The following is an 18,606-nucleotide window of genomic DNA, read 5'->3' on the forward strand; positions in this document are numbered from 1 at the left end:
AAAAAAAAAAAAAAAAAAAAAAAAAAAGAGTGCAGTCGTTGCTTCTTTGTGCTGGTAGCACATCCTTTGGCCTCATGAAACACTCTATAGTAGATTCTATCCATATCTCCATAGTAACAGTGGAGCTTGCCGAATGTCCTCCATCCTGTATGTGGGGAAATAACATGTTAACTCTGGTCAGGTGACTCCGAAATCTCAGGATTGAAACTCTGCCCTTAAAGCTTATGGACAAGCTCCTGATGTGTTGAGGCAGAAGATTTGAGAGTCAGTGTGGTGATAGTGGGGTGAGCTCAAGGTTCATTAAACAGATGACTGATCCAGAACTGTGAGGACCTGTAGAAATCAGTCTGAACAGAGGCTTACAGGTCCTGTACATGTTAGTCAGATGATGAAGGACAGATAGCCACATGGATAAGGCTAACAGCATGTACAAGAAGAAGGAGGGCCAATTGCACATGCGGACAGCTGTAAAATGGCAAGTCTAGGGAATGAAGACACTATAGATATTCATCCAGCTTCTTTGAAAAGCCTAACCATTTGCTGAGACAAACTGTCCCACACGAATAATTTTGCCGGCTTGAGGGGCAGAGATGTATTTTCTGAAGTGGCTCGGTTTCTCTCTGGTGCCTGACTTGCTACAAACAGAGTTGATAAGTTGGCTGGTTATTTGGTGATGCAGAAAGTGAGAAGTGGGGTACTCAAAGAGACTCAGGGAGATCTTGATCAAATCTCCTCATGGTAAAGAAAGGTATACCTGCCTTAGTTGGATTTCTCTTGCTTCATTTGCTTCTCTGCTGAGAAACCACATCATTCACCTTGCTTATGTTAGGCTGAAGGGACACTCAGCCAACGTTTTGGGGCATTCCTTTTTGACTAAGAATTCCAAGGCTGTGAGCTGGTCCCTGGGCTAGGGGACCTGCCCTGAACAGAGGCAGGGGCATACAGGTTCCTGATGGGCCTCTTGGGTTTTTTATTACTTAGACATGCACATTTTACTTTTATATATGGTTGGGATGCATGAGTTTTAGTGGTTCAGAGGCTGAGCTAGCTCCCTGCTGGAAGGTACTGAAGACCATACCACTCCCAGAGTCTGAAGGAAAACCATGAGCTGGGACTCTCTTTTCCTTTCCTTCACTGATTTTTTTTTTTTTTTTAAATAATGACTGTCATGGAGAGGAAGCTACTGTGGTCAGGCACAGTGGTAGATGAGGTGAGAAGGGGTGGGACAACAGTTTGTCTAGGGAAAGGTTCAAGAACCAAGCTGTCCTGTTGCCTACGTTCCAGATGGTAGCTGGCAACACCAGGGCAACTGGACGTCCTTCCTGTTCTCTAGGCGGGGTTCCTCCAAACACTTCTGGTTGACTCTGGGGTCCTGAGATGAAAGCTCCCAAAGACTGGTATAGGTCTCCAAATCCAAATGGATTCTGGCCCCAGGCCACACCTCAAGAATTGGCTATGTCCCCTTAACATGACCATAGGCTGAGAATCAGAGCCTAATTCTATTTCTTGGGATAATGTTTTTCTCTCTGTAGGAGAGAGAATTTGCTAGGCAGAGTGTCTGGTTTTACCACTTTATTCCCAGTATTCAGGGAAGTGCCTGTGTTTTTTACTGAAGTACGAGTCTGCAAAATTTGAAGATTCTTGGGGCCTCAGGAAGTCAGAGGCAGAGAGGAGTGGATAGTGGTGCAAAGTGACTTTAGCTAGGGTTTCAGAACTTGAAAATCTAGGAGACAGGTATTTTTGGCTAGATTAAAACTTTTTGAGCCTGGAGAGATTGCTCAGCAGTTAAGAGCACTTGTTGGTCTTGCAAATGACCCAGGTTCAGTTCCCAGCATCCACATGGTAGCACTTAATCATCTGGAGATACAGTTTTAGGGGATCTGATGTTTTTACCTTCCTGGGCACCAGATATGCATGTGGTCATTCACATGCACACATCCTACCAAAACACTTGTACACATAAACAAAATAAGCAAATCCTCATCATTATCACTACTAACCACAATGAAGACAAGCAAATACTTCCTTAACAACTTAAAGGTGAGTAGCTATGGCCTCTTAGTACTATGGGTTCCAAAGTCTTCTCAAAGGTCCGTGTGGAAAACAGCTGAGGCTCTCAAAAGGTTTGCTGAGAGTTGAGAGGGATGGCCAGAAACTAAGTCTAAAATAACAACAACAACAACAACAACAACAACAACAACAACAACAACAAAAGGCTAATGTACACTCTCATGATCATACATCTTAGTGAGACAGTAGGATGTCCAGGACATGAAGCATTGAAATATAACTGGTGCTCCCCCCTCTCCTCCCTTCTTAATTCTTGCAGGTGTAACACTCACACCATTCTATGATTTCCTTTCTTTCATTGGTTGATTTTTTTTTTTTTTTTTGGCATGTTGACTAGTAGTGACCTTTGGCCTCAGACTGACATATTTACAAATTTACATATTTCTTGACTGAATCTACTTTTTCAAACTGGGCAGAAAAAAAGGCTGGGGTGAAGGAGGAGTTGCTTAGCCATGTGCTCCTGCCTGCTGGGCTCTGCGCTGGGCTCTGGTGTGTGAGCGTTTTAATAGTCTGTGTAAGCTGACATCACCACAGGTGTTTAAGGACCTTAAGAAAGGACCAACAGCCAATGATAGAGAGAGGGATCTGAACCTTCGGAGCAAATTCAGATTTTGACACACATACCAGGATCCTGATAAGCATTATCAGGGAACACAACATAGACAAGTTAGCAGTGAGCTGACCTTTGAGATTTCCTGGCATTCCCCCAGAAAAATCCCTGTGAGTGTATATTAATTAATGATCCACTGAGCTTCCCTCCCACTTCTGGAGTCACCTGCTCAATCTATTCTGTTCACAAACAGGAAATTATATTCATTTCTTGCTGTCATAAATGCTGCAATTGAAAAGACATTCGTGTTTTATGATCCACGACACTTCGCTCTGCCCGGCTAGGGGAAATCAGTGTATCTGAGGCTTCCTTTCCTCTGTATGCTCACAAGGATAAATACAACTGGAAATGGCTTGTTTTGAGGTCATGTCATTTCATCATCCTCTGCATTGGCCCGGACTATGGTTGTCACGGTGTATATTTGATCTGGCACAGAGCAAAGAGTCAGGGGTTTGCAGCAAAGCAAATTTGGAAAGTCTGACTTTGTTATTTCTTGACTCCTGATTCTGGCACACTAGCTGACCTCAGTGATTCTTTCCTGGCAGGCCTATCCTTCTGGCTCAGAGAAGCCACACTTAGAGTCAATATCAATTCATTTCATTTCCCTCTTTCTTTGGGTCCAAGTAATCCTCCTAGACTGTGGTGTCTGCACCTTCCACACTAGGGTTTTATAGCTTTGGGTGTAAACAGAAGTTACCAGAAACAGCAGATTTCAGAATCTCTTAGGAGTCTGGGGTGACTTTATTCCTTTCTCCAAACAGATACTGTGTAGGCTTCATAAGGCCCATAGTTAACTTCTGGATTCTGCCTTTTCAGAAAACAGATGTGGCGAGGAAGCAGAATGGACCAGTGTCCACTTCAAATCCTCAGCGTGCTGCTGCAGTGTGCTGCTGATGGGCATGAGGTTCAGGCTGAGAGACTAACTTTACACAGCACTAGCACTATGGTGTCTGGCACTCTGGGATGGCTGGGTGAGAACACGGGAGTTTGCCAAGCTAGAATGGTGCTTGCTGTGGTGCAGGCTTGCCTGAGGGAGTGACAGCGTGGCTCAGGAAGTGAGTGATATGTGTTGTGGCCCTGGCCAACTTAGGACGCACATCTGCAGCTTGCTCTCTTGTTCTGCTTTTGAACTGCCACTGTCTTCACTGTCAGCTGCTCACAGCCTAACTCTTGCCGATAAGCTACTCTTCCATGTGGGGCTTCCTTGGGGTATAGCAGGGGTGGCTCCGATATGGGAGCAACATGCACACAGGCCTTTCATCTCGGCTGTTTGTGTCTTGTAGACAACGCTGAGGATCATGGTTATTGTTTACCTTCAAAACAGGAAAAACAACTTGGGCAAGATTAAGAGGCCCGTTCAAGGTGGAGTGGGTAGGGAAATCCTCCGGGCGGCATCCTTATTTTGCCTATAACTTTCTGGATGTCTTGCAGAATTTCCACTCTAGTCCCAGGAGGAAAGCATGTTAATTCCCTCATTTTATGGACAGAGAGTCTGAGGCCTAGGGAAGGCTGATCTATTGCCCAGTACTTTATCCCCTTTTCCATCCAGAAAACACAAGTGACTGTCTTTGCAAGTTACCACTGGGTATCTTTCCAAGTGGAAATAGAGTTAGCATTTACCGATCATTTACTGCATTCCAGACTTTTCCTGGGGTGTGGGGTAAGGGAATGAGGTAGGCGAGGGAGTACAGGAAACAGTGGAGTCTTGCAGGGCTTTTGAGAAAGGTGGGGAAGTGAGATTAAAGGGTCCCGAGGAGAATGTGGGGAGAGTCTGTGAGGAGTGTACAGACACGACAGGAGTGCTGCACTGAGCAGGAAGCCCTACCACACAGTAGGGAGAAGTCCTGTACAGAACTTGATACCGTTCGATGCCTTGTGTGCAGCTAAGAAGATTCAGAGTGTCCTGAGCCAGGGTGGGGTGGGGTTGGAGTAGGAACAAAGACCTGGCCTTAGGGTGCCACTTCCAGAGGGACTAGGGCACCTGTTCCAGAGCAGTGACAACTATTCAGGACTCTGGAGGGTACCTGAAACCATGATCAAATGCTATCCGTAAACAGAGTAGTTTCAGGGAAGACGTTGTGGTGATAGGGAAAGATTGGAGTGCACAAGGGGGCGCAGAGACACTCCTAAGTCAAGAAAAGCTCCACAGCACCCAAACCTACTCTCTGGCCTTCGATGGCTGGCGAAGTCCATGGCAGGCAGGGAAGTTGTACACTGTGAAGTAATCTCCCTGAGCAGGGGATTTCCCTGGCCAGCATGATGTAAGTCTGTTCTTGGCTAATCCCCACCATAGGGAGACACCTTACACATCTTCTAATTGCCTGCATTTAAATACATAGGCAAGCAGATGCCAAGAGAAGGGAGGCGGCGTACTAACTAGGGTCAGTCTAGAATTCAGACTGGGGTTGAGATTTCAACTCATGACCCATGGCCTTTCCAAAGTGGAGATCATGCTAGTGCCTTCTACAGGTCTGAAGACCCTAAAACACTATACTACTTCCATCCTTTTCTTAAAACAGGGAACACATCCATTTTGTTCAAGGAGTACTTGCCAACACTTTTTTCCTTCCCCGGTGGCTCAGCCTCCCACTTCCTCTCCTTGGGTGTTCACAGAAGCACCGATTTCTCAGCTCTTCATGGAATACTTCAAGTGTTTATAAATGCTACACATAGATGAACTCTCTCATAAACCAAGCATGTGCTATTTTGTATATGTGCCTTGAGCCACTTGGCTCTTTATATTGAATTTATAGACGCTGGGCTGTATCTGCTTGTCCATATTAAACTGCAGTCTCTTTGTGCCTCTAATCAGAAGGTCTGTGATGCACATCACATCTTGGTTTTATGTATTATTCAGTAATAGAATAGAAGTATTTGTTTCCCTTCTGGTTTTCCTGAGAGAGAGAGAGAGAAAGGTTTTCTGGGTTGGGAAACAATCTTGATTTCAATTATATTTCCTCTGCATAAGGGTGCCAGGCCACCTCTGATTCACTCGGCATACCCAGTGCTCTCATTTCCTACTGAGCTATGTGTCCTGAGTGGGTGGGTGATTCTGAGAGTGCTGTAGTAGATTTTATCTGTACAACTTCTCACTGGGCTGGCACAGGGCTCACTGGTAGTGGCCCTGACTATCCTCCATGGCATTACTGAAAGTTTTCTTCCTGTGGTATGATTTCTAGAACCTAGTGCAGTGTGAGTGAACACCGTGGCCTGAAGGCAGAACAGGGGGCTCAGGTTGTCTGGTTTTCAGCTTGGCTCTGTCTCTGACTAGAGGTACAGGCTTAGTTAAATATCCTCATCCCCCAATCCCACTCAGTTTTCCTATGTGCAAAACAAAGGCAGGGCTTACTTCTAAATCAAAAGTAGTCTTTGAGAGGGACCCGGGGAATAGCCTTTATTTCACAGGTGCCTTCCTGGACTCTTGCATAAAGCTTTCTTGGAGCCATTTCACCCCTGCTCTGTGGCCAAGTGAGGGAGCACCAGGACTTCCACAGCTCCCTTTTCAGTGTCCCGCATCAACCTCGAAGCCCCTGGAGGCTCAGGGTCAAGTTTCCCTGGTGGTTGTCTGGTGCCTAAAAGAGAGTGCCAATCACATCTCAGGATCTCGGGGGCATGAGGTATAGCCACATTCCAGACATACAAAATGTTCCTGCCACGTGTCTCATTAATAATGTCAGCATGCTGACAGAAACGCCCTCTTTGGCAGAAAACAAAACAGCTCAAAGACATGAAACCAGGAGCCTGATTGCCACTTGGCCAAAAATGGCAGAGCCAACTGGAGAGCCTCATTTTAGCCCAATTTGCCTTCCTTGGATCTCACATTTTGCCCTCTCTTCTCAGTCACTTATTCTCTTTTAGAAACCCCCAGTTCCACATTGCCCTTCTCAGCCTGGCTCCTTCCTGGTAAGGCTAACCTCTTAGCATGGGTGCTGCCTGGCTTCTTTGAGCCATGACTTTTACTTAAGTATGGTGATTTGGATCAAAGGTCTGGAGGGGAAAATGGTCAGTGATTCCTGTTCCCTCTGCCTGTACTTTTCTCTGTCCAAATTTTTCCATCCTCCAGTGAGGCCCTTTCTGAGGGTTAGTACCCTACTAACTCTAAAACGAACTCCCAAATAGTGCTTCTCCACATTCCTAATGCTGTGATCCTTTAATACAGCTCCTCATCTTGTGGTGACCCCCCAAGCCCCAACCATAACACTATTCTATTCTGTTGCTACTTCATAACTGAAGCTTTTGCCACTGTTATAAACCATTATGTAACTATCTGATATGAAGATATCTGATATGCTACCACTGTGGTGGTTATGACCCACAGGTTGAGAATCTGTGTTCTAAAACTCTTTTTACCCAGTCCCAAGGAATTGGTGGTAGTAGTTTCTCAGGCCACTGATTCTGGATGTTCCCAGCTGTTCTGTGTTCCTTCTGTCTGTGCATCTCAGCAAACAGGCCCCCCCCTTCAAGCTCCTACAAGCTGTTTCATAAATATTTTTCTCCCTTAAGAACTCGCCTTAAGTGGCCAGCTGCTTCTTTTCAGGACCTGGATCTCTCCAGGCATCCCAGGCTCAGGCCCCTGACTTTTCTGTTTTGATACTGAGATGTCCTGTAGTCTAGTTAAGCAACAGCCTCAAGCATCCCTGTGTGTCTCCCCTCCAGTGAGATGGTTTCCTTCATGGTAGGATGTGGGTATTAGATATTAATGTGGCTCATACCAAAAGCATCTGAGTTGGGATTGTGAGGAGGGCACGCTGGGGTGCTGTGGTTTGTGAAGATACCCAGCACCTTCTTTATAAGTCTTCCTGTTGGGTCATTTCTCTCTGCCAGTTCCCTTCTCTGGACTGTACCTAGATGGCCTTCTCTGGCTTTGGCCAACATGAGGATTGTAGACAGCATCCTGAGTAATAGGATCCTATTGTATGTCAGGGATCCCTTCAGAGTCCAAAGAGGAACAGGTTGCTGGAGGCCCCTTAATAATACTGTGTTCAAGAACAGCTATCTCCATGTGAGTTGAGAATTTCCTGAAATGCCTCAGTCTGGTGTGTGTGTGTTTCCTGACCTCCCATTTTCTGATCCTCTACAGGTCCCTTCTAACATAAGCAGCCTTCCTGGTCTATCTGCACATGTCTACATTTTATAAACCATGGCACGTGGCTGCCTGAGTCACTGTTTGTTGACACTGATGGAATGGCAGGAGTAACACACTAGCCACAAAGTGGAAATTTCCCAGGATTGATTAGAGACCAGGTTTCTAATTAGGCTGCCTATTTTCTCTTTTAGTCCTTAATCTTTGGGACTAAAATGGAGTCAGTCACTATAGACTATGCCAGATATTTTCCGCTAAGGAATATTGTTTAAGTGACACACTCTGATCTTTGGATCCTTCCTGAGTGTCCCCGGCCTTGGCTTTGTCACCTCCTGGACACTTGCCCCTTCATTCTCAGAGCACTACCCCTACACCCTTGAGGTGGCTAAGCTCCTCTCTAGTCCCAGCAAAATCTCAGAGTCAGTAGGTTCCTAGTTGAGCACAGAAAAATCCTTCTAAACCCCAGAAGAGGAATTGGTTAAATAAATTTTATCACATGCATATAAGAACATAATATAGTCATCCATACATCATGCTGCCGTGGAGTCATTGCCATAGAAACAATTTCATACTATGTCGAAATCTCAGGATAATCTTTCATTATAAATAGAAAGAAGTTATATCCTTTAGATCATTGATAGTTTACACCTCTATAGATTTCTGAGTAAGGCTTTTTCTTTATTTCCTTTATTTCTCTGATTTCTGTTTCTTTTCCCTCAATAAGTATGCAGTATGTAATTTAATTTAAGAGCTTTTTGTTTAAGGAAAAGGAATGTTTTCCAAAGTATCGGCGCACTATAATTGTAATGATCTAAAAAGAAAAAAAAAGTATGTGGAGTGTGAAGTTATTCTTGCATAAACACGAGATGAAACAATTCAATTCCCTGGAAGAGCAGAGTTAAGAACCAGATGGGACCTTTCCACCTCTCACCCTCCTGGTCTGTACTTGCTTTGTACAGGGGACCCACCAGTTCTATCCATGAACAGCTCTGTCCAGGGCTGGAGTATGTGACTGCCTGTAGAGGGACCATTGATTCTCTAGGCAGAAGCAAGCTTACTTACCTGAAATATACAGTTTTTTCCGGGGAACCGGAGTTGGCCAGCCATCAGGAGGGTGCTAAGTCCTGCGAGGATGGGAAATGACAACAGGCAGCAGGTGAGAGCCAAGCAGCCTTTGCTCCTGGCAGCTGGCCCGGCCCTGGCCTCTGGCCTGTGCCTGTAGCCTTCTGGCAGCATTTCCACTGGGACTGTGTCCCCGAAGCCCAAGCCCAGCTCCTCTGCCATGCTTCTGCTGTCTTGGAGATATGTCTGATTCCTTCTGACCAGAGAGCCCCCCATTAAATAAGAGAGCAGCTGTCACACTGCATGAGTTAATTCCCGTCCTCTCCTCCCTTTTTTACTCTCCCCTCCCCTTGACAGCCCTCTGCAGCCCGCCCTGCCGGCTAGGGAATGCGCCGCCTACAACAGAAACCAAGTTTGGTTTAAGAAAAAAAAAAGAAGAAGGAGAAGAAGGAGGAGGAGAGAGCTTTCCCAAGCATATTTATATACAGTATGCTCATGTGCTCTTTCCTTCATTTACAGAAGGAAGTCAGGAAAGTCCCCGGAGGAGGAGATCAAGAATGCATCAAGTCAATGGGTGGGGCGAATGAAAATGTACCTGCTCCCTTCCCTGGACTACAGCCAGCTGAGCTGGTCTGGGGAGTGTGTTCCTTCTGGAAGTGAAAGTGAGGGACTAGGAGGTATGTGGCTTGCAACAGGAAATGGAAATCACATTTACATCAGCCCTTTGCCAAGTGCCTCAAAGCCTCTCGCTCTATTAGCAACTCCCTGCCATTCTATACATGGAAGCATTGACAGTCAGAAAGGTACCTGCCCTGGGTCATTCTGGAAGTAAGAGAGCAGAGCTGGGAAGATGCTCATTCTAAGTTACGACGAGACAGGGGCATTGCCTGTGAAACATAAGGGTATTTCTAACCTAGGTTGCAGCAGAGAGTGTCTGGTTGTGGTCGTAGTTCGAAGTGACTGTCAGAGAGACAAGGAAATAGACTTCTGTGCTCCCTTTGTCCTGAGGTTAACTTAATGTCAGTGGTTTACTTTGCTATGTTGTCTGTGGATGGGAGAGGGGCATGGCAGCTGAGAAGGGCTAGCATTCACTAAACACTCGATTTTTAACTCAGTGGTGGGAGTTAACTATATCAATCGACTTACTTCATTCCGAGACAACTGCTTTTCTTTTTCTCTTTCTTTTTTCCCTTTTTTTCTCTTTCCTTTCCCTTCCTCTTCCTCTTCTTCTTTTGATACAAGGTCTTACTATGTTGCTTTGGCTGTGCTAAAACTCACTAGGTAGACCAGGTTGACTTTGAACTGAGATCTTTCTGTCTCAGTTTGGAGGAGTGAATTCCTTACTGGAAGAGGAGGTGGGGCTTGAATTCAGTCTTGGAGGTAGGGAGGGGTGATGCCAGAGAAGCAAAAAGGACCCTATAGAAAGGTGGGCTACAGAAATCAGGAATCCATGGCCTGTGAGCTGGCTCAGCAGGTGCAAGTGCTTTTTTGCCAAGTCTGATGATTGGAGTTTAATATTGGAAACCCACATAGTAGAAAGAGAGACCTGAAAAGTTGTCCTCTGACTTCTACACGTACACTGTGGCACATACACATGCAGAATGAATGAATGAATGAATGAATGAATGAAGACTAAATAATAAAAAAAGGAGAGGTGGGGAGGAAGAATATAGAAACCAGGCACCTAGAGTAGCCTATGGCATGTTCCTGTTCGGTGCCCTTTATTCCTTGAACACAACCCAGTTCCTCTCAGTATTTGGGAAAGCTCTTGGCCTGGACCCTACCTGTTGTCAACACCCCCTCCAGGGCTCAGACTCATCTCTTCTTATGCTCCCAAGATGTAGATTCTCCAATCCTCTGTAGACTCATGCTCACCCATGGTGTTTTCCCTGCTGGGGAAGCTTCTGTTTTTCTCTTCCTATTCCCATACTCCTATATTCCTCAGCTTTACTCAGAAACCTTTGCTGCATCCCTTTCCTCCAGCTGGAGATGATACTATCTGCGATGCTCTTGAGGCGTCCCATCTTCTCTGACACCAAATGCTCCGTGTTAGGATTTCACTAACATTGTCTGTCACTTTCATTGTCCCTCCATCAAAGCTGGGATGGAAGGTGCTAAGTCACGTCCTTTCTTGTAGCTTGGCTTGGCAGGGGTTACTTGATTCATAACTAACAACTGTTGAGGTGGATTCCATCAAAGCGTGGCTTTTATGGCCCCTGCTTATCCATGCTTGATTTAAAAAAAAAAACTACTAAGAAATGGATCTTTGAGATTCACTCAAATCTTTGCCATTGCAATTTAACATTTCTTTCGATGACAGAGCGCTGTACCATGGTACAGATGTTCCAATTTGTTTAACCTTACCCACTGAAGGGCATTTGAATTATGTCTACTTATTATGCATAAAACTGTTATGAATATGCATGTACAGGTCTTTGTGCAAACTCACTTTTATTTCTTTGACATCAGTGACCAAGAGCGGCACTGTTGGGCTGTTTGGTGAGCACATGTTCGCTGTGTAAAAGACAGCTGTTGGGCTGTTTGGTGAGCACATGTTTGCTGTGTAAAAGACAGGCTGTAGTTGCTTCAGAGACCATTTTATTTTTCTCAGCAACATGTCTGAGACCCAACAGCCCTTTCAGAATTTGGTATTATAATTTGTATTTATTTTATTCTTTTTATTGTGTGTGTGTACATGTGTCATAGTATGCATGTTTGTGGACGTGTGTGTTATGTGTATATGCATATAATGTTTGTGTATGCACATGTACCACAGTATGTGTTTGTGGTGTGTGTATACACACATGCCACAATATGTGCATGTGAGTATATGTTGTATGTATGCATAGATCAGAGGACAACTTTGGATACCAGTCCTTGCCGTCTACTTTGTTTGTCTAGGCCAGCCTAGCTGAACTGAGAACATCTGGGGATTCCTCTTCCTCTGCCTCCTATTTCCCTGTAGAAGTCCCGGGATTACTGATGTGCACCACCACACCTGGCTGGCTGTGAGTTCTGGGAATTTGGGCTCAGTTCCTCATGCTTAGGTTGTACACTTTACTCACTGAGTCATCTCCCTAGCTCTTTTTTAGCCATTTTTTTTTCTGGTTTGAGAGGGTTTCTCTGTATAGCCCTCAAACCCTAGAACTCACTATGTAGACCAGGCTGGCCTTGTCCTCACAGAGATATGCTTGCCTCTGTCTCCCAGGTGATAGGACTAAAAGTTTGTACCTCTATACCCAACATGTTTCAACTATTTTGATAGATGTGAATCACTCATCATGATTTAGTGACTAATGATGTGAATATCTCTTTGTGTATTTGCTTGCCATCTATTAAATCTCCTTTGGTGACATAAACATTTATTTCAGTGACTGTAAATATTTCTTCTTTTCTACATTCTCAAAGAATTCAAAGGCACATGGTAATCAGCTTGTAGCTAAAGAAGGAACTAATGCAATCATTAATGAGACAGCAGAAAGTAGGTAAAAACCCCCCACTTTCACAGAGCTCATGTAGCAGTCCCCTCTTGTCCACAGGGAATATGTTTGCATACCTCTACCAGATGCCTGAAACTACAAGCAACCAACTTCTATGAAGGGACTCCTCCACCTGTGGTGCAGCTTGTGACAGGGTGAAAGTCAGAGAAACCTATGGAAGGCAAAGATACTATATGCTGAAGTCAAATTTAACAACATTTCACCTTTTAGTTTAGTGCCACAGGGCACCACAGATTTCTATTGAGTGGCTGACAGTGGCTAGGGCCTATTGCCATTGCTAGACATCCCAAGAGAGTATCTGTCACAGACTGCTAGGTATAAAACGATAAAAACTTTGCGTTGCTTTTACACCATTACAAAGGGAAGAACTGCAAGTCAAACTATACACACTGGGGCCATCTACAAGTACAAGGTTTTTCCTTTCCATATGTACCTGTGACAAATCTTAATTCATAAAGTAAGTACAGTAAGCAAATCACTATAATAACTGACTATAAAATAGAACAGTTGTAACAAATGACTCTAATAAAAACTGCCAGCACCACATCTGGCACACTTTGAAACCTCTTGCAAACAAAACGAGGGTTACTTTATCGCAAGCATGATGACACTGTGGCAGGTGACCTGGTAATCAAGATGGCTACTCACTGATTCGTGGTAGGATAGCAGGGAGAGCGTGGGGGCTGCAGCTGAGGGGCTGCTTGTCTTGTGCAGGGTGCGGTAAGACGTGGCTTCTGAACAGTCCGCAGTTCAAAATGTGGGGAATTGTTCACTTCTGGAAAGAACATACAGAATGTTCATCAGCAGTTTAGAAAATAAACTAGATGGGTGTGAGGGTTGATCTTATGTAAAAGATGGTGATTAGAAAGACCACCGTTCTGTGCCTAGCTCTGAAGAGACTCGATGTGCCAGGGTAGAGGGGGGATACCTGGGAGAGGCATCTGGCCAGAGGAGAAAAGGAGGAGGGTTGGGAGGGAGGATCATGGAAAGGAGGTGACTAGGAGGAGGGAGGTGAGCAGGATGTAAAGTGAGTAAATAAAAAAAGAGAGAAAGAAAGAAAGGGAGGGAGGAAAGAAGGAAGGAAGGAAGAAAGGAAAGAAGAAAGGAAGGAAGAGAGAAAGAAAGGAAGAAAAGAAGAAAGAAAGAAAGGAAGGAAGAAAGAAGGAAAGAACATCATCGAAAGGAGAGCAAGAAGTGGGGAGAGGAGGAATCAGAGAGGGCGTCGTAGCTCAAGCTCAAGCAAGGAGAAAATACAATAACATGCCTGTGAGAAAATGTCCTCAGGAAACTTACTGTTCTGTACATCAACTCAAGAATTAAAAAAAAAAGCCTCCTCTAGAAGAGGTAGAGGAGCCACAACCTATAGGAGGCTGGAACGCTGTGGGGGGCTTGGTGAAGAGAGTTTCTGGTTGTGAAGAAGGCATGGCTGTACAAAGAGGATAAAAGTCAAGGCCCCTAGATGAAGTAGGGATTAGAACAAGGTGGCAGGGTTGGGTGGCTGCTGACCATGTAGGGCCTTCTGGGGAGGGGTAAGACTTAGTTTTTCTTCCAGTGAGGTATGTGTCTTTGAAGGCATAGGGCACAGACCTTGTCAGGTTTTGATTTTATTATGAGAAGACCTTTGCTGGCTACTGTTTTGAAAACAGCCTAAGGGAAAGGACAGGCAGGGAGACAAGCTGGGACATTTTTTCTGATCATCTGGGAGAATCATGATGGCATTTCAGATAAAGTGTCAACAATAGGAAGGTCTCAGGAAAGAATGCACTTTAGGATATATTTTGGAGCAGAATGTCTGTCTTTTCTTACAAAGGTGGACAGAGGAAAAAGTTTCAGGGCAGGGTCCCCTTTTTACTTAAACCTCTTCGAATACCAACCTGCTTTACCCCACAACCCGGACACATCCAAAACGTTTTCTTAGTGAATCAGCTATATTGAGAATAAAGATGGCATACCACAGAAATAGGGGTGTTATTATTGGTGGTGTCTGTCAGTAAAGGTTCTGGTGGTGGGTGTTAGCTGGGTCAGTAGATGGAAGGCACCAAAAGGCACATTGCAGCTCAGATTTAAGTTCATGTCAATTTCATTTAGAAATAAACCACGCTGCTCCTTGAGGCCTGCTGTTTCAAAGGCAAGACTTTGAGAGGAAATGCAATGACTGCAAAGTGATCCAAATCAATTCCACTCTCCAGGCTCCAGTTTTCCCACCATGTGGGATTGGGACCTGTGAAGGATTTCTGTGCCCGTGAAGGATGCTTCTGCATAATGCCCAGGGTTTCTGGGACTCTCCCTGCCCTTCCTCTGCTCAGCCTTTGGCTTCCCCACTACCTTTGCATAGCTCTTTAGCATCCTAGTTTGGGAGTACCTCTTTCCCAAGACTGTACCATAGAAAGTTCCCCATGGTGCACCATGAACCATGAGACTGGGCCATTGGGAGGTGTCAGCAGATGGTTTCCTTGTTGCTTCTTGATTGGAAGTGATTAATTTAAAAATTATTTATTTTATTTTTTGAGATTATAATATAATTATATCATTTCCAGTCCCCTTTTATGCCTCCAAAGCCCTCCATATACTCTTCCTTGTTCCTTTTTCAAATTCATGGCCTTTTTTTTCATTAATTACTGTTACATATATTTCTATGTATCTATGCATAAATATGTAAATACAACCTGCTCAGTCTGTAGATTGTTACTGGTAGGGGTGTTTCCAGGGCTGGACATTTGGTATTGGGTAACCGGTTGGCATGTTCTTCCCTGGGGAAGAGTATTTCTCCCACTCTCAGCATTCTTAGATGCCCGCAGTACTTTGTGTAAGGTCAAGGTTTCCTGGGCTTTCCCACATGCATATTGGCATGCTTATTACAGTCCATCTTCTAGGCATGCATCCACCCTGGCAGTCCTACAAAGATTCCAGACTCACACATGCTTCTGAATTTGTCCAGCCCATTCTTCAGTTATGGATGTCTTATCACACAGCATTGTCACGACGTGTGTGTACAGCAATCTTGCCCACTAGCCTGCACACATCTCACAGGTAACAAATAGGAATTTGAAACTAATAAATGTTTTAATTTTAGGATATAGCTGCTTAAGAAAACACTACTTGTAGCCAGGTCCCAGTGAGTACACATTAGTGTTGAGACCAGTTATCACAGGCTGAAAGGATTCAGGACAGTTCACATGGGAGGGAGTGGTTTTGGGTTTTCTGATAGATTTCATGGATAGAGTAGGGAACCGAGAGCCATTGTTAGTGGTGATGTGGGGATGTTAAAAGTGAATAATATCCAGAAGGGCATGCTTGATGGCCAGGGCCAGACTTGGCTCTGGCTGCAAAGAGTCAATATTGGCACTATTGTGGTTACTAGGTATTTGTTAGAACACTACCGGCGACTTGATGTTGGTTGTCGTAGGAAAGAGGGAGGACAAGAAGAAAGGCCTCAGCATCATTGCCCATATTCTGGATGGTTCTCAGCATCATGTGTATGTGCACACTGTACACATGGGTGGGCAGAAGTGCATGTGTGTGAATGGAGGCCAAAGGCAACCTCACATGTCACCCCCAGGTGCTGTTCGCCACCGTGTTCATTGGACAGTTTCTCAGTGACCTGGGGCTTTTCAATTAGGTTATGCTAGCTGGCCATGGAGATCTAAGGGTCCTCCTGTCTTTACCTCTCCCTAAGGTTTCTGAGGGATTGAACCTAGGAGGTCTTCTTGGTCTTAAGGGACTTTTTTCCCAAGCAAGCTAGTCCCCAGCCCCGAGGATCTGTATCTGTATGAGCTTTCTTGATTCTGACACAACCTTGGCAGGTAGGCCTAGTTAACTCTAATTTTGAGGAGCAGGAAGCAAAGCCAGAAAAGTGAGGCTGCTTGCTCAGAATCACCACAGTGAGTGGCAGAGTACAAGCTCAAGCTTGACCCAGGCTCCCAGGGTGCTGCTGCGTCTGTGCTCAGTTCTTTCTGGAGGTTGTGGCCAGCAGAGGTCAGAGTAGTCAGAGAAACAAGATAGGGCTCCACGCAGGGGAGGGTATGGGTGATGAGCAGGAGATGAGGCATCAGAGGAGAGTGGGCAGCTCCTCTGGAAAGGGCAGATGAAGCATTGTGTTTATGGACAGTCTGTGCGGACTCTGCCAGCATCCGTCCAGTCTTCATAACCATGAAAGTTCCCAGGGGTCCCAAGTTTATCACTGCCTTTCTGTGGAATGCTTCTGTAACAGGACATGAAGCTGAGGCTTTTCATGAAAGGAAGCATTAGAACACATGCCAAATTCAACAGCTTTGGAATTCAGAGCAATGACGAGGAGGGCAAGTGACAAGGGGTTGGGGCTGGGGGTTGAGTAACTGTTAGGGATCAGCTCCACTATCAGAGGGAAAGGAAGTGATTCAAAGCAAGCTGAGCAGAAACCTAACATGTAAGTGAACAAGTCAGTTAGCTTAATGTGGGCAGAGCCAAAGGACTGGTTCACCCGGAGCCAGCTTTCATCAAAGCCCACGAGTTGCAGCACATTACTGGAGGCAGTGCGTGTGAGGAGGAGGGAGGGGGTGGGGGTGGGGAAAGGGAGCAGACAAGAAATTCAAGCATAGTGGCACACACTGGGAGAAGGAGCCAGAGATTCATGGACAAGTGGAAACCAGGGCAAACTGTCAGAGACAGAGATGGGCAGGGAGTGACAGGACACAAGAGGTGGCGATGCGTGTGATCACTGTGTAGTCACAGTAACTGGAGAACATAGAAAGAACTCTTTGGGGGATGACACACTAGCCTCCTTAGCAGGAGGGGTTCCTGGCTTACACTGATGCACTGTCACACATCTCTAGACTGCCTCCTCTTAGTGTTGCTACAGTAGAATACCTTGGTCTAAATAGTTTGTAAGTATACTGCTCATCGTCATGGGTGTTGGGAAGCCCAAGACCAAGGAAACAGCAAATTTGATCCCTAGTAAGGGTTCAGTCCCTCCTTCAAAGGTACATCCTGCATCCTCAAAAACCAGAGGGGTAGAATCAGTCTTATCTCTTATAAGAGGGAATCCTTTCTAAGGGTACAAATCCCACTCACGAGGACCGAGATCTGGGCTACCTCTTCATAGTAATGTGTTTAAGATGGCTTTTTTCTTGTACTAATTTTCTGAGGGAGGACCCAGGCTACTCCATGATGCAGATTCCTCTCAGTCAAAGGCCACTGACAAAGAGACCCTGATGTTTTCTGTTGGATACTCATCCTCAGAGCACCCTCCCTTGCGCTAAGCTGCCTCCCTGTACCTGCCTCATTCTGTGAGCAATGTATGAGGAAATCTAGCACTCTGAGCATAGGGTTGTTATTCACCCAACACACACAGAGTCTGTTTAATGTGGGAGAAAATAAAGGGGAGGGCTTTGTCTGCTGATTGCTGTAGTAGACAGCCTCCCAATGTGTCTTAAACGATTAAAGTTTGATTTTCATATCGTGTTGGGGAACACTTTTGTTCCTGATCAGTAGGTTTCTATTATGGACCTCAGAGGCCTGGCTATAAAGTGATTGTTCTCATTGATTTTGATATTAGAAAACACATTAAAGCAGCTGTGCATTGCCTCTTACTATTATTCTCTGGTGTGTCTTACTAGCTGACTTTTCTCTCCCTCCTCTTACTGCACAGCTTCTTTTTAGGGAAAATTTACACACACTCTCTCTCTCTCTCTCTCTTTCTCTCTCTCTGAGAAGACAGTCTATTAATGAATCTGGAGATTACTGATTGGCTAGAATGACTGGCCAGTGAACTCTGGGGGTCAACGTGTCTCTCCTCCCCCGCAGGTCTGGGGTTGCAGATATACACAGCACAGCCAGCTTTTATGTAGGCTTCGGGGCTCCAGTGAGGGTCCTCATTTGGTACAGCAGGCACTTCTCTCACTGAGCCACCTGCCTAGCCACACTGCTTCTAAAACTCTTGGCTGCAACCCCATCCAGGGTCAGGCAACTGCACTTGGTGGGCATGACAGACTTTCTAACAACACTGCAGGCTTGGTTCTGAATACACGAGGCACTTGGCCCTGTACCTTGTGAACTCTGCCTGTAGCACTGCAGCTCAGAGTCTATTGACTGTGATGTGTTACATTGTCCTTTTGTGTAGACACAAAAGCTTCTTGCTCTTACGGAAGCAGAGTGACTTCATTCTAGAAGACAGCCATGCAATAACTTCCTGCTGTCATTCTTCAGCTTGTAAGTTTCAGACTGGTAATCTTTGGGTTGGGTTGTATTAGAGTATTTGACTTCTAAAAATCATTGTTAAAGTTGCTGATGAGTTTCATAAAAAA

At 45.2% G+C, this 18,606-nt stretch overlaps 1 protein-coding gene across 1 annotated transcript in view; it reads right to left on the bottom strand.

The window, feature by feature from the left end:
* Window positions 1-9,127, bottom strand: part of Tnfsf15 (TNF superfamily member 15) — a 17,055-nt gene extending 7,928 nt beyond the window's left edge. Inside the window, exon 1 of the mRNA XM_031376781.1 lies at window positions 8,826-9,127. Within this exon, the coding sequence (XP_031232641.1) occupies window positions 8,826-9,101 (276 nt within the window). The 5' untranslated portion in view covers window positions 9,102-9,127. The remainder of the gene's footprint in view (window positions 1-8,825) is intronic.
* Between the last annotated feature and the right edge of the window lie 9,479 nt (window positions 9,128-18,606).

The sequence above is a fragment of the Mastomys coucha genome, unplaced genomic scaffold (assembly GCF_008632895.1).
Source record: "Mastomys coucha isolate ucsf_1 unplaced genomic scaffold, UCSF_Mcou_1 pScaffold18, whole genome shotgun sequence".
Lineage (NCBI taxonomy): Eukaryota > Metazoa > Chordata > Mammalia > Rodentia > Muridae > Mastomys > Mastomys coucha.